The sequence below is a fragment of the Saccostrea cucullata genome, unplaced genomic scaffold, assembly GCF_032062105.1.
Source record: "Saccostrea cucullata isolate Sc308-1 unplaced genomic scaffold, CSIRO_AGI_Scuc_v1 ctg9755, whole genome shotgun sequence".
Taxonomy (NCBI): Eukaryota; Metazoa; Mollusca; class Bivalvia; order Ostreida; family Ostreidae; genus Saccostrea; species Saccostrea cuccullata.
Window position 1 is genome coordinate 10,667 of NW_026927200.1, and position 12,261 is coordinate 22,927.

The 12,261-nt window shown below is 35.0% G+C and overlaps 1 protein-coding gene across 1 annotated transcript; it reads right to left on the reverse strand.

The window, feature by feature from the left end:
* Positions 1–387: 387 nt before the first annotated feature.
* LOC134273703 (uncharacterized) lies at positions 388–9,381 on the reverse strand. The gene is made up of 3 exons (XM_062755910.1): positions 9,354–9,381; positions 3,988–4,491; positions 388–615 (listed from the first exon to the last, which is right to left on the reverse strand). The coding sequence occupies exons 1-3, from the start codon at positions 9,379–9,381 to the stop codon at positions 392–394; spliced, it is 756 nt and encodes a 251-aa protein (XP_062611894.1). The 3' UTR covers positions 388–391.
* Positions 9,382–12,261: the final 2,880 nt, after the last annotated feature.

Here is a 12,261-nt window from a genome sequence, read left to right on the forward strand (position 1 = left end):
CTCAATGCTGATTACAATCATACTAACAGTTTGACTGCTTGATGTCCTGGAGTAAAGTAGCAGATTTTTAAAGATTGCACTAATTTTAGTGGTTTTTGCCCCAACCCCCAGGCCCCAGGGGGGCAGGGACCATGAAATTCACAATTTTTGTTCCCTTTGCCCATAGATGCTATAAGCCAAATTTGGTTGAAATTGGTTCAGTGGTTTCAGAGAAGAAGCTGAAAATGTTCAAATGTTTACGCACGACGCAGGTTGGACGACTCACGACGACGGACGAAAACAGATAGCAAGGTGACCTAAAGACATATATTATTATACCTATTTTGCCCATAGTCATCGACATAAATAGAAACCAATTCATTTTGTAAAGACTTTAACCAATCTTATAACCTTATAGGCTAAAAAATTTTCTTGTGTTTGTATTTCTAAAGTATGGCTTTAATTGTGCATTCTCACGATAGGTTGGAGATCTGTTTATTCCTTTAAAATTCACATTTCTATAAGCCAGAATACTTACATCTTTAGATTTTTTCTCCGTGTGTGTGACAGCAAGAAACAGTGGTGCCTTTTTGCCTCCAAATGTCTTGATTGAGGTAATCCAGAACTTCAGGTAGTCTATTAGAAACAAAGGTATGTAAGTCTAAAGGAGCAAATAAAGCGTAATAATAAAACTAGAATTCTCTAATGAGACTGTAACTTTCCTGGTTAGTACTTATGGCAAGGGAAAAGAAATTGATTTATAGGAAAGATACATAATTATCATGATGTAGTGTACTTTGGTACGGTAAGTAGTGTACATTTTACATTTTATATGCCTCTTCTTGGGATTGAACCCAGGGCCTTTGTGCTCTTCCAATTGAGCTAAAGGTTAACCCACCAGCCCAAGATAGTAGGAAGCCGTGCACCTGTATCTAACACTACCACATGAACACATGCATGTATTATGAAATACATGTATACACTTTATCTACTACTGAAGTAATTTGAAAATATTTCACAGAAATTTCTATTTTTAGTAACCACTGAAACAATGTTCATGGAAATCAAAATCCTATAAAAAGTATTATGTATCTTAGTGTAGTCTACTTGTTTACCGAGTTATACTGTAATCAATTAAAAACTCAGGTAGGAGTAGTGTCTTGAAATTATTTTTACAGACGGACAGACAGCAAACTAGACAGACAGACAGATGACTTTTGCATAATCTCTTTTGGTCACTGATCAGTAAAGCTTAAAACAAACAGGTGTGTCTGATAACAGTAAGCTGTACAGCCTTTTACATACAACCATGGAAAAATGTTGTATCAGAACTTCAATCAATTTTGTTTTTACACTACTCTAACAGAATAAAATGAAATAATTACCCCCTGTATTATTTCCTAAATATAACTTCCTAAAAAGTTATTCATGAAAATATTACAAAATAAATATGAACTGTAGGAGATGCAGTATTTAAATTTTTGACATAATTTTACATATCTTCATTCCTTCAGTATCTATGGCATTTTTTCTACTAAATTGATTTCTAGGAAAGATATATATCATGATGTAGTGTACTTTGGTACGGTAAGCAGTGTAAAGGGAGAAGTTTAGTCAGTTTGATTGGCAACACCCTCTGTAAAAAGAATCAGCAGATTCATTACTGTATACAGGGAAATTTTCGCCCCCGTTTTATTTTCGCCCCTTTCGCCCTATCCTCGTTTGGGCGAATTTAAAACGGGGCGAACTCGAATAATACAGTATATTTTCTTAAACAAAACTACGACTGGGCGAATTTAAAACGGGGTAAAATTATTTGCAAGTGTGAAAGGGCGAAAATAAGACGGGGCGAAAATAACCCTGTATACAGTATTTCTGGCTACTGACCACCAATTCATGTGTCAAATCCACTGAAACGAATCGATACCTGCCACAAATAATTGTATTGAACAAAGACATTTACATGTATACCCAGGGTCTCTGTGCTCTTCCAATTGAGCTAAAGGGTTAACCCATTAGCCCAAGATAGTAGGAAGCCGTGCACCTGTATCTAACACTACCACATGAACACATACATGTATTATTAAATACATTTTATATACAGTATACACTTTATATACTACTGTAATAATTAATGATTTTGATGTAACGTGTTATTTACCGCTGATCGCTATAAGTTGAAAATATCTGCAATTTTGACCTATAAACGCCATGGGACCATATATTTTTTTTCATTTTTTTTGCAAGGGCTCAGAAGGAAGTTTTTAATGATGCTAAGGATTTTTCTGGCATTGTCCTAGTTAAGTGCCGAGAGGGCCTAAGGTTTTTATAGAGTTCTATGGGAAAATAATTAGTGGTCTTTTCCTTATAACCGAAACGATAAATCGCCATGTTTGATCTAAGTCACATATATGTTTGAAGAATATGCTTGTACGCAACATAAATAATCTAGGTTAGTAGAGCGTTCATTCTGAAACTGAAAGTACATCAAAAATAAAACTGAAATTTGATTGTATTCCGGGGAAAAATCATTCTCCATTTGGGCAACCAGTGGTCTCTTTTACAAAAAAACTTATGACTAAGACCAAAAACTTGAGATGATTGAAAAAAATTTGTAAAATTAATGATTTCTGTTAAAACTTCACAATATTAAAATTATTTTACTTCATTCCTCTTAAAAAGATGAAAACCATTTTTAATTTATTGAAAGTTATAAACAGAATTCATCTTCGACGCAGATTCTTGTTTTATATCTAATCACCCACACAAATTTTACCTGCTTTTGCAAGTGGGCAAGTGGTTATCCACAAACCTGCCTATGATGCATCAACTAAGAAAGTTTAATGAGCATAGACCAGAAATTGTTCAAAATATGCCTCTAAATCATATCGAAAAATGGGCTCAATATTTATAAAGTCATCTTGACCTACTTTTAAGTCAACGTAATGACTAATGAGGTCCTTAGATGCATCAACTGACAAAAAGTCCTTATAGTAAGCAAAATATCAACATTTTAATAAAATTTAAGTAATTTCTGAACAACTTTGAAGAGACCTTGAGACCATGCTGTTTGCCTGAGGGTAATTCCCCGACGTGCAAATTTTTATCTACAACATCGGTTCTTGAGAAGAGATTTTTTTAGCAACCAGTATTTTTGTTTCATTTTTTCTAATTATATCCCCTTGCCTAAGGTTCACTACCCAGTGTTTTTTCACAGATGGAAGCCATTAGGCCAAGGATACCTTTTGACAAATTGGACAATTATTGACCAAGGGGATATTGAGTATTATTATACTTTCATGTTAAATACTAAGATCTGATTGGTTTAGACGCAGTTAACAATCCGTTCGATTACCCTGAGCCTTAGCAACACACGTGACAACGGGTAACACAACGGTAATGTCACATGCATGGAAATTATGCGCGTACGGTTCACCGTAGAATTCTCAAAACGTTGGTTGCGCGTTTGAAAGAACCGGAATTAACTTGACGTCAATTAAAGCTTGCGTCGGATATAACTTACTTGAAAACAACAAACGACAGACGATACATGCTTGCGAGCCAGAAATAACGAAACTTTATATGATAAATGACTCTAATTCGAGTATCAAACAAACAATAAGGAGATTAGTGAACCGGTGAATGTGAAAGCTTTCTATACAATGTAAAGACGATCGACTTTTTTTGGGGGCTTTTTTGCTGACGTCCTTAATCAATAAGACATTCAGTATAATAAAATACATGGTGCCTGTTTTGGAGGGTAACATTTGAAATTTACACCCCTCGGAAAACCATTGTCAACCTCCGCTGAGGCGTCGGTTGACAATGGGGTGTCAATTTCAAATGTTACCCTCCAAAACAGGCACCATTTATATAATGGCCCGTAATCTAACAAGTTTATGCACACTGCACAACGCATGCCGCACACCGAACAAATGGCAATAGCATTAGCTCTTTGAGTCTTTGGCTCAGATGAGCTAAAAATCTATCATTTTACAAGTGTCTTACCTTTGTAAGTCCACACAGAGAAGATTGATCCTTCTTGGTTATCTTTCTCTTTACTGACAACATCTTCAAATCTCTTAGTCATGTCCAACACAAGGATAAAGAAGGCCTTTGGTGTAACGTAAATTTGGTGACAGGCATAATATGCTAACTGGCCAGCAAAATCCAGCATGCTTACTGTTGGTAACTTCTCTTTTTCAGACAAGATTTTCTGAAAAATTTCATCTTTCACCATAGCTGTAGCTTCCTGGGAGATAAGACTGGCCATTACCTCTACTGTGTTTTCTTCTTCTGTGTCCTCCGTTGGTGAAGTAGGCAATTCCACATTCTCTTCTTTCTTTTCCTCTCGGCTATAAACTACTTCAGTACTTTTATCAGTACTTCCTACTTCCAAATTTTCTTTTTCGTTTGCATCAGAGCTGGCAACGGCACTACTGCTTGGGTCTGGTTTCAAATCTGTAGCATTTATTCTGATAAATGACTTGAATGGCGAGTCATCATCAGCCACTGAAAAAGAGGAATGTTCTTATTTAGTTTTGTTTTCATTTAGCACATCATACAGTAATTATTTAGGCAAAAAAATTATAACTTGGTTCTCAGTCCTGTTTTCTTAAGAATATTAAATGCATGAGGGACATTTTTAAGTGGTTAGCTTCGCTAACCGCTTTATGGCATGTATCCGATTTTTATCGACACCGGAAACTTCCATAAGGCGCTACCTATCGACAATGGAAACTTCAACAAAGCCTCTACCTAGTACCTATGATTTATTTCTAACACATATAACATATGTTAAACCAGAATTCTCTGACGAGACTGAAGCTCTACTGGTTTGTACTTATAGCAAAGGAAGAGGAAAGAACTTAAGCAGTTGGGAATTGAAACTTTACAACAGCAATAAATAGAACTAGAGGTACTGTGAGCATGGGCTCACTAAATTCTACCCCCCGCCTCCCATATGTGTATAAATGGCAGTGTCCATGTTTTGCTATGGAAAACCCAAAATATGTGTGGAATCAAAAAGTAAAATAGGAGGTGCACAATGGCAATATGTAATAAAGATTCTGTGAAAGTTTCATCAAATTTCATCCAGTGGTATGAGAGGAGTTGCGGATAAGAGATGGGTACCCCAAAGCGTAACAGACGGACGGACAGACGGACGTACAGACGGACAGAATTAACGATTACTATATACCCTCCCGCTTTTCAAGCGGGAGGTATAATAATGATTCTTGGATAATTCTCTTTATGTTCTTAGTGTAGTCTTCTTGCATGCCACATTATATTATAATCAGACTAAAACTGTATTTGAAGTAGCATTTTGAGAGTAGAAATTGCTATTTTTATTAACGAAGGTAATAATGTTCATTGAAGTCAAAAACGGATATAAAGAATTATGTATCTTAGTGTAGTCTACTTATATGCCAAGTTATATTGAAATCATACCAAAACTATAGGAGGAGTAGCATTTTGAAAGAATTTTACAGAAAATTCTATTTTAAGTAACAACGCCAACATCGTTTGTCGAAATTAAAAACCTATACACAGAATTATTATCTAAGTGTAGTCTACTTTTGTGCCAAATTATAATGAAATCAGACCAAAACTGTATTTGAAGTAGCATTTTGAGAGAATTTCACAGAAATTTCTATTTTTAGTAACAACGCCAACACCGTTCGTCGAAATCAAAAACCGATACACAGAATTATGTATCTTAGTGTAGTCTACTTGTGTGCCAAGTTATATTGAAATCAGACCAAATTTGTAGGAGGAGTAGCATTTTGAAAGAATTGCACAGAAATTTCTATTTTTAGTAACAACGCCAACACCGTTCGTCAAAATCAAAAACCGATAGACAGAATTATTTATCTTAGTGTAGTCTACTTTTGTGCCAAGTTATATTGAAATCAGACTAAAACTGTAAGAGGAGTAGCATTTTGAGAGAATTTCACAGAAATTTCTATTTTTAGTAACAACGCCAACACCGTTCGTTGTAATCAAAAACCGATACACAGAATTATGTATCTTAGTGTAGTCTACTTATATACCAAGTTATATTGAAATCAGACCAAAACTATAGGAGGAGTAGCATTTTGAAAGAATTTTACAGAAAATTCTATTTTTAGTAACAACGCCAACACCGTTCGTCGAAATCAAAAACTGATACACAGAATTATGTATCTTAGTGTAGTCTACTTATATGCCAAGTTATATTGAAATCAGACCAAAACTGTAGGAGGAGTAGCATTTTGAGAGAATTTCACAGAAATTTCTATTTTTAGTAACAACGCCAACACCGTTCGTTGTAATCAAAAACCGATACACAGAATTATGTATCTTAGTGTAGTCTACTTATATGCCAAGTTATATTGAAATCAGATCAAAACTGTAGGAGGAGTAGCATTTTGAAAAATTGTTTACAGACAGACAGACAGACAGACAGACGGACAGACGGACGGACGCCGGACGCATTACTATCGCTTAAGCTCTTCTGGTCTCTGACCAGTAGAGCTAATAAAATCAAGACTATCAAAACAACATAATTTTTCGTTTTTAAATTTTTTTTTCAGATTTTATGTCAATGAAATAAATTTATAATTGTTGTATTTAAAAAGTTTATGTATAGGAGCATTTGGTGTCGAGATTAAATTTCCGTGACATCAGCTGATGGCGATCGGGCTCTGTGACGAATTTGAAGTCAACATGAAGTTTGGCTGATAACATTATCAACGCGTTAGATTTAAACTTTAGGAAGAAATATATAGCGAGAAATATCATATTTGAACCCAATGCTACACGAAAACCAGTAGGCATTTCCGATTTGTGTGTTAAATTGAAGCCTGAATCGAACAGGTGGTCAAAATGCGTTGCACACCTTGTGTATTTATATATAGAGGGGGAAGAATGTTTTGATCTTTGGCTAATTTAGAGACTCACTGATAAAAATTCAGGTTCCTGTGATTAATTACAAGGCTACTCTCATGAACAATAAATTATATTTGACCGAATTATGCTACTGGGCACAGGGAGGACGGGTTAATTACTGGCTAAAGGGGTTGAAGGTTATTATCATTTTGAGCCTTTGAGAAGAAATAAAAATTGAAATACAGATGCTTACAGACATATTGATAGAAATTCGCAAACTTGTTTTTATTAGAAAAAAACAAAAAACAAAACAATGTTTTGCTTCTGCGACATATTGAAAAAAGTGACAATGATACCTAGGTAATTCTTGCAATGGACAATTAAATTGTTTGTTAAACACTGACTTTTAGTGAACCTTTGAATTTTTAAAATACTAGTATTGATGGATTCAACAACAACTTTCCTTTTCACAGTTTTTTTTAACAATATTTCATGAAAAATATTTGTAAAATACTCAGTATATGGTCGTTTATACATGTCATGCAAGACTATGTTTTAAATAATTGTCATATTCCATTTACTTAATTAAATTTACTATACTTACTATACTATACTTCAACTTACATTTAATTGTATGAAAAGTCAATAATGTACATTTCTTAAAACTTTATCATCTTGTTTACTTGTCTTTCTTCCTATGAGAGAAATAGTTCATTATATTAATAAACAGATGTACTCAGTATCTGTATCAAAATACAGAATGAACAGAGATCGGTCTCAAAAGAAAATTTTGGTGCCTAGGAGAAGTACATGTAAGCATCCCCAATGACAGGCCACACCTGCTGACCTGCAGTAAGCCTACAAAACTGAAGCTCTCCGAAATTATTTTATCCTCTGCTCGTCCATCCGTTTTTCTCAGACTAGCCAGCTAAAGATCAATATACAGTACTCCAAATCAATTAATCTAAAAAATTTGAATTATCATTTCATTTTCTTTTTGAGTTGTTCGCTATAGTAGCCTTTACAGTTACCTAATTTCAGAATCAATAGAGCAGGAAAGCCAATTAAATTTGCAACATCAACATAATTTTTTTTCGTTTTGAGCACTTTTGGACGCCACCAATGGAGCCAATTAGGGAGAAATTTTTGAAATTGAACTTCCTGTCTTTCAAACTGAAAATCTCGGGTTGATATTTTGAAACAAACATTTGTGACATCAGTCTGGGATGTTATTGGTTATACCATTTAGTTAAGTACTACAAAATTCAGTGTGTCTGCTACTTCGCTGATGACACTGGAAAAATATATGCATGCCTACTTGAATATCATCATTCAATGCATTTTTTGTTATTGTACACTGAACATATTCAATGAAAGCATGCTAACCGCTTTTCAGTACTTTCAGTACTTTGATTTTTCTTTATATCTCATGAAAAACAGACGTGGGAATTTTTTTTAAAGATATAATTTCAAAACTAAATTTGTAGTCCACGATGTTTAAGCATCGAGTGTAGATATCAAAACAAGAGGCGCAGAGGCCACATCTCTTACCTGAGCAAATCATCTAGGAAAAAACACAAATCAGATCAGAACTGAAAAGTTTACTATACTATCATTAATCATTGCTTTGAAGTACTTGAGAAAACGATTTTTAAAAAGATTTTTCCTATATATTCCTATGTTAAACTTTGTTCATCCGGTGCCCCACCCTACCCCTGGGGGTCATGATTTTAATAAACTTGAATCCACACTATCTGAGGATGCTTCCACATGAGTTTCAATTTTCCTGACCCAGTGGTTCTTGAGAAGAAGGTTTTAAAAGATTTTCCCTTTTTCTCCTATGTAAAACATTGATCGGCCATTGTGGCCCCACCCTATCCATGGGTGTCATGATTTGAACAAACTTGAATCTACACTACCTGAGGATGCTTCCATATGAGTTTCATCTTTCTTGGCCCAGTGATTCTTGAGAAGAAGGGTTTTTAAAAATGCCATTAATTTTTCACTAATTCATAATTATCTCCCCTTGGAAGAGGGCATGGCCCTTCATTTGAACAAACTTGAATCCCCTCTACATAAGGATACTTTGTGGCAAGTTTGGTGGAAATTGGCCCAGTGGTTCTTGAGAAGAAGATGAAAATGTGAAAAGTTTACAACAACGACAACATCGACAACAACAACAGACGACGGACAAATTTTGATCAGAAAAGCTCACTTGAGCCTTCGGCTCAGGTGAGTTAATTATATATTTCCTGCTTCTTTCTCTATTGTGTCTTGTACATCTATGATCCCGATAATTCATATAATGAAACGATGTCATCCTAAAAACAAGATGTGTTAAACTTACAGAACCCAACAGTGATGCTTGTCTATTGCTTACGTAACACAACTAATCTAAGTGTTTCAGCACTATAAATAGAGCATATAATTTTATTAAACTTTGTCTAATTCCTCAGTCTTTGCTTTAATTACCACACTACATGAAATTTATGAATCCTACTGACGTTCGAGTTCTGAGGTTGAAGGAGCCATCTTTGATCATTTTATTGATCAAGTTCAAGCATGGAAAACCTTCAAAAACCCCATTTTTTACCGTGGAAGTAGATTCCTCATGAATCTGCACTGAAATCAATGCCATCATAACTTATCTTAATCTGGATGCTTTATCCTGTGTACTTGACAGCCATATTTGTGTTTTTAACTAGGCCAAAAATTTGGATAATCTTGATGTTTGTCTAACGTTTGACTGATTTCTAAAATGCAGTCAAAATGCAGTCAGGAATTCCGTTTTCTTTTCTTTTTTTTTTTTGGGGGGGGGGGGGTAACTGACGAGCGCATGAGAGAAATTGTATTTTATTATTTGAGGATAATCAAAGGCCTGACGGCCTGAGAGGCGCATCGCATTGAGGGTATAAAACTTTTTTTTTCTTGGAGATATTCAACATCAATGTTAAGGGAATGAAATAATCCAGGAATAAGTATTTAAAAAATAACTAACGTTTTTTTTAGGTTAAAAAAAATGAGCCATGGCTCTGAATTTTAGCCAATCGATCAGGAGAGGAAAAACATTTTTTTAAAAAAGATATATCGGTTATAATTCATTGATATTTAAAATGAATCATAATTGATTCTAATTGTATTTTAATTCCTTTTTTTTATTTTTATTCTTTGACTAATAGAGATGTTTCTGAATATGAATCGAATCCGAATCTGAAAATGAATCTGAAACGAATCTGAATTTGAGGGATTCTGATCCCGATTTGAAAATAGATGTGACTCTTATTATACACTGAGAGTATGATTTCTGATGTTTTGTCTTTGATATATCAATAAATACGTTTAACCTGTATAAAACATTAATTAGTATGTGCATAGCCCCCCCCCCCACCCCAATCAACAAATATCAAATATCCTTCAAGAAATAAGTATTTGAATTTATTTGTATTACTATATAAATGTTACAAATTAATTGAAAATAAGAGTTTATCATGTTCGCTAGATTCATTTTTTTTTCTCGTTAGCTAATGAGTGTATTTGAAATGTCAACGGCGAATCAGGGATTTTGCTAAGGGATGAGACGAAGGGGGGATCAGAGGCGTAGTCACAAACTTAAAAGTGGAGGGCTCAACTCCAGAACTTTGACAAGGAAAAAAAAAATTGAAAGTTCCCGAAACCCGAAAATCCTATTTCGTGAGGGGGGGGGGTGCCCAACTTTTTCAAAGGCAAGTTACTTTCAATTCCAATTTTTTTCCACAATTCTTCGATATAACTATACTAGAGTCAACAAGTGGGGAGGGGGGGGGGGGCAACTATCCCTTCAATGAATGTTTCATATAGTAAAGGTAATGTTGGGGAAAAATAGCTGTGATTTTTGATTTTGTTCATCATTAAAAAGGGGGGGGGCACAGACATACTCTTGCCCCCCCCCCGATCTGAAAAAGGGGGGCTAGTGCCTTCGCTGCCCCCCCCCCCCAGTAACTACGCCTATGAGGATGGCAAATCAATAAACTCCCATAGGCATGTTTTAGTGGTTTTAATTCTCTTCGACCAAATTTGGGTATCGCGAGATATTCAGATACAATGAAGCGCATTGAAGTGGTAAAATTTTCCGTTTGGATGGAACGTTTTGAGCTATATTAAGACAGGCCCATCTCTTTAGAAAGGAAAGATCGGTCAAATGATTCAATCGAATACCTGTTCTATCGAATACCTGTAGAACAGGTATTCCATAAATATAGTAGCCAATCAAATTGACGGTCTGCATAAACACCGAGTAAGCACGTGTTCGACCGATACATGTGTCATGCTAACTCCAATAAAAATGATAAAATCATAATAATGTACAAATTCGTTGCAATACGTGTTTTACAAAAGCAGGGACTCTCTATTAGTTTTTTCTTATTTAAAAATCTTCAATTTAGTGTTAACTCAGTCATGTTGTTTGTCGCGGAAAGTGAGGTGCCTTAAATCATTACGACGAATATTGCTTTCTCGTTTCTAAAGAAATGGGCGTGTCGTTATGTTATAATTGACGGTCAAAGCATGACTCAGAACGTTTCATCCAAATGGAAAATTTACCACTTCAATGCGCTTCATTGTATATAGCCGGTGACATGTTCGCGCTAGCGAACGAGCGAGGGGTATGTTATTCCCAAGGAAGGGGGGAGGGGTTGATATTTTTTTTTTTACTTTATTGCATACAATTTCATGAACAACATAATCAAAGAGAGGGGCTACTTTGAAATTTTAATCTCTCTTGGTCGCTACGGACCAACTTCTCATCTGAAGACGTCGAAATTAATGATATGATACAAGGTCTATAAGAACTTGGGAAGACGTAGGGGAGAGTTCCCCACCCTTTCCATTAATTTTCGCATTGTAAACGTCACAATATTTACATTTCCCTTGTCTTTGTCAGAGATAAAAGTACACATAGTTAATGTACTTTATTTTCTGCATAAATTTACATCAAAAGGTGCTGTTAAAAAAATCACGTGCAGGACGGGACAAATAGCGATAAGAAGCAGGGCTTGTAGCACGTGGATTGGCGAAATCAAGAGCATGTAAATACACTGTATAAGGAAAAACCGTCAGATTTTTCGAATGCATGACGATGATCAATTGATTTGCTTTCGGCAAAAATTTGGGCTTCGAGAAAGTGCATGGTCACAAGATACAATGTAGTGTTGCTGAAAAAAAAATACCCGCCACATAATATTTCAATTATGTCTTAATATATGATACATTTACTCAAAATAAGGTTCAGAACACAATTCTTGCGAGGAACAAATAAAGTAAGCTAATGAAAAATACAACAATGATATTTTCGAACAGATTTTCCCATGAATTGAAAGGAGTCCTTTTTTGTTATTCAGACTATAGAATTGGACTTACCCAGTTTATAACAATATA

What these genes read in the sequence shown, in the direction of transcription:
- LOC134273703 (XM_062755910.1), bottom strand. Translation starts at nt 9,381, where the DNA reads ATGGCTCCTTCAACCTCAGAACTCGAAC. An exon ending in TTCAACCTCAGAACTCGAAC is followed by an intron (nt 4,492 to 9,353) that starts GTCAGTAGGATT and finishes CCTCTTTTTCAG; the next exon opens with TGGCTGATGATGACTCGCCA. An exon ending in CTCTGTGTGGACTTACAAAG is followed by an intron (nt 616 to 3,987) that starts GTAAGACACTTG and finishes TGTTTCTAATAG; the next exon opens with ACTACCTGAAGTTCTGGATT.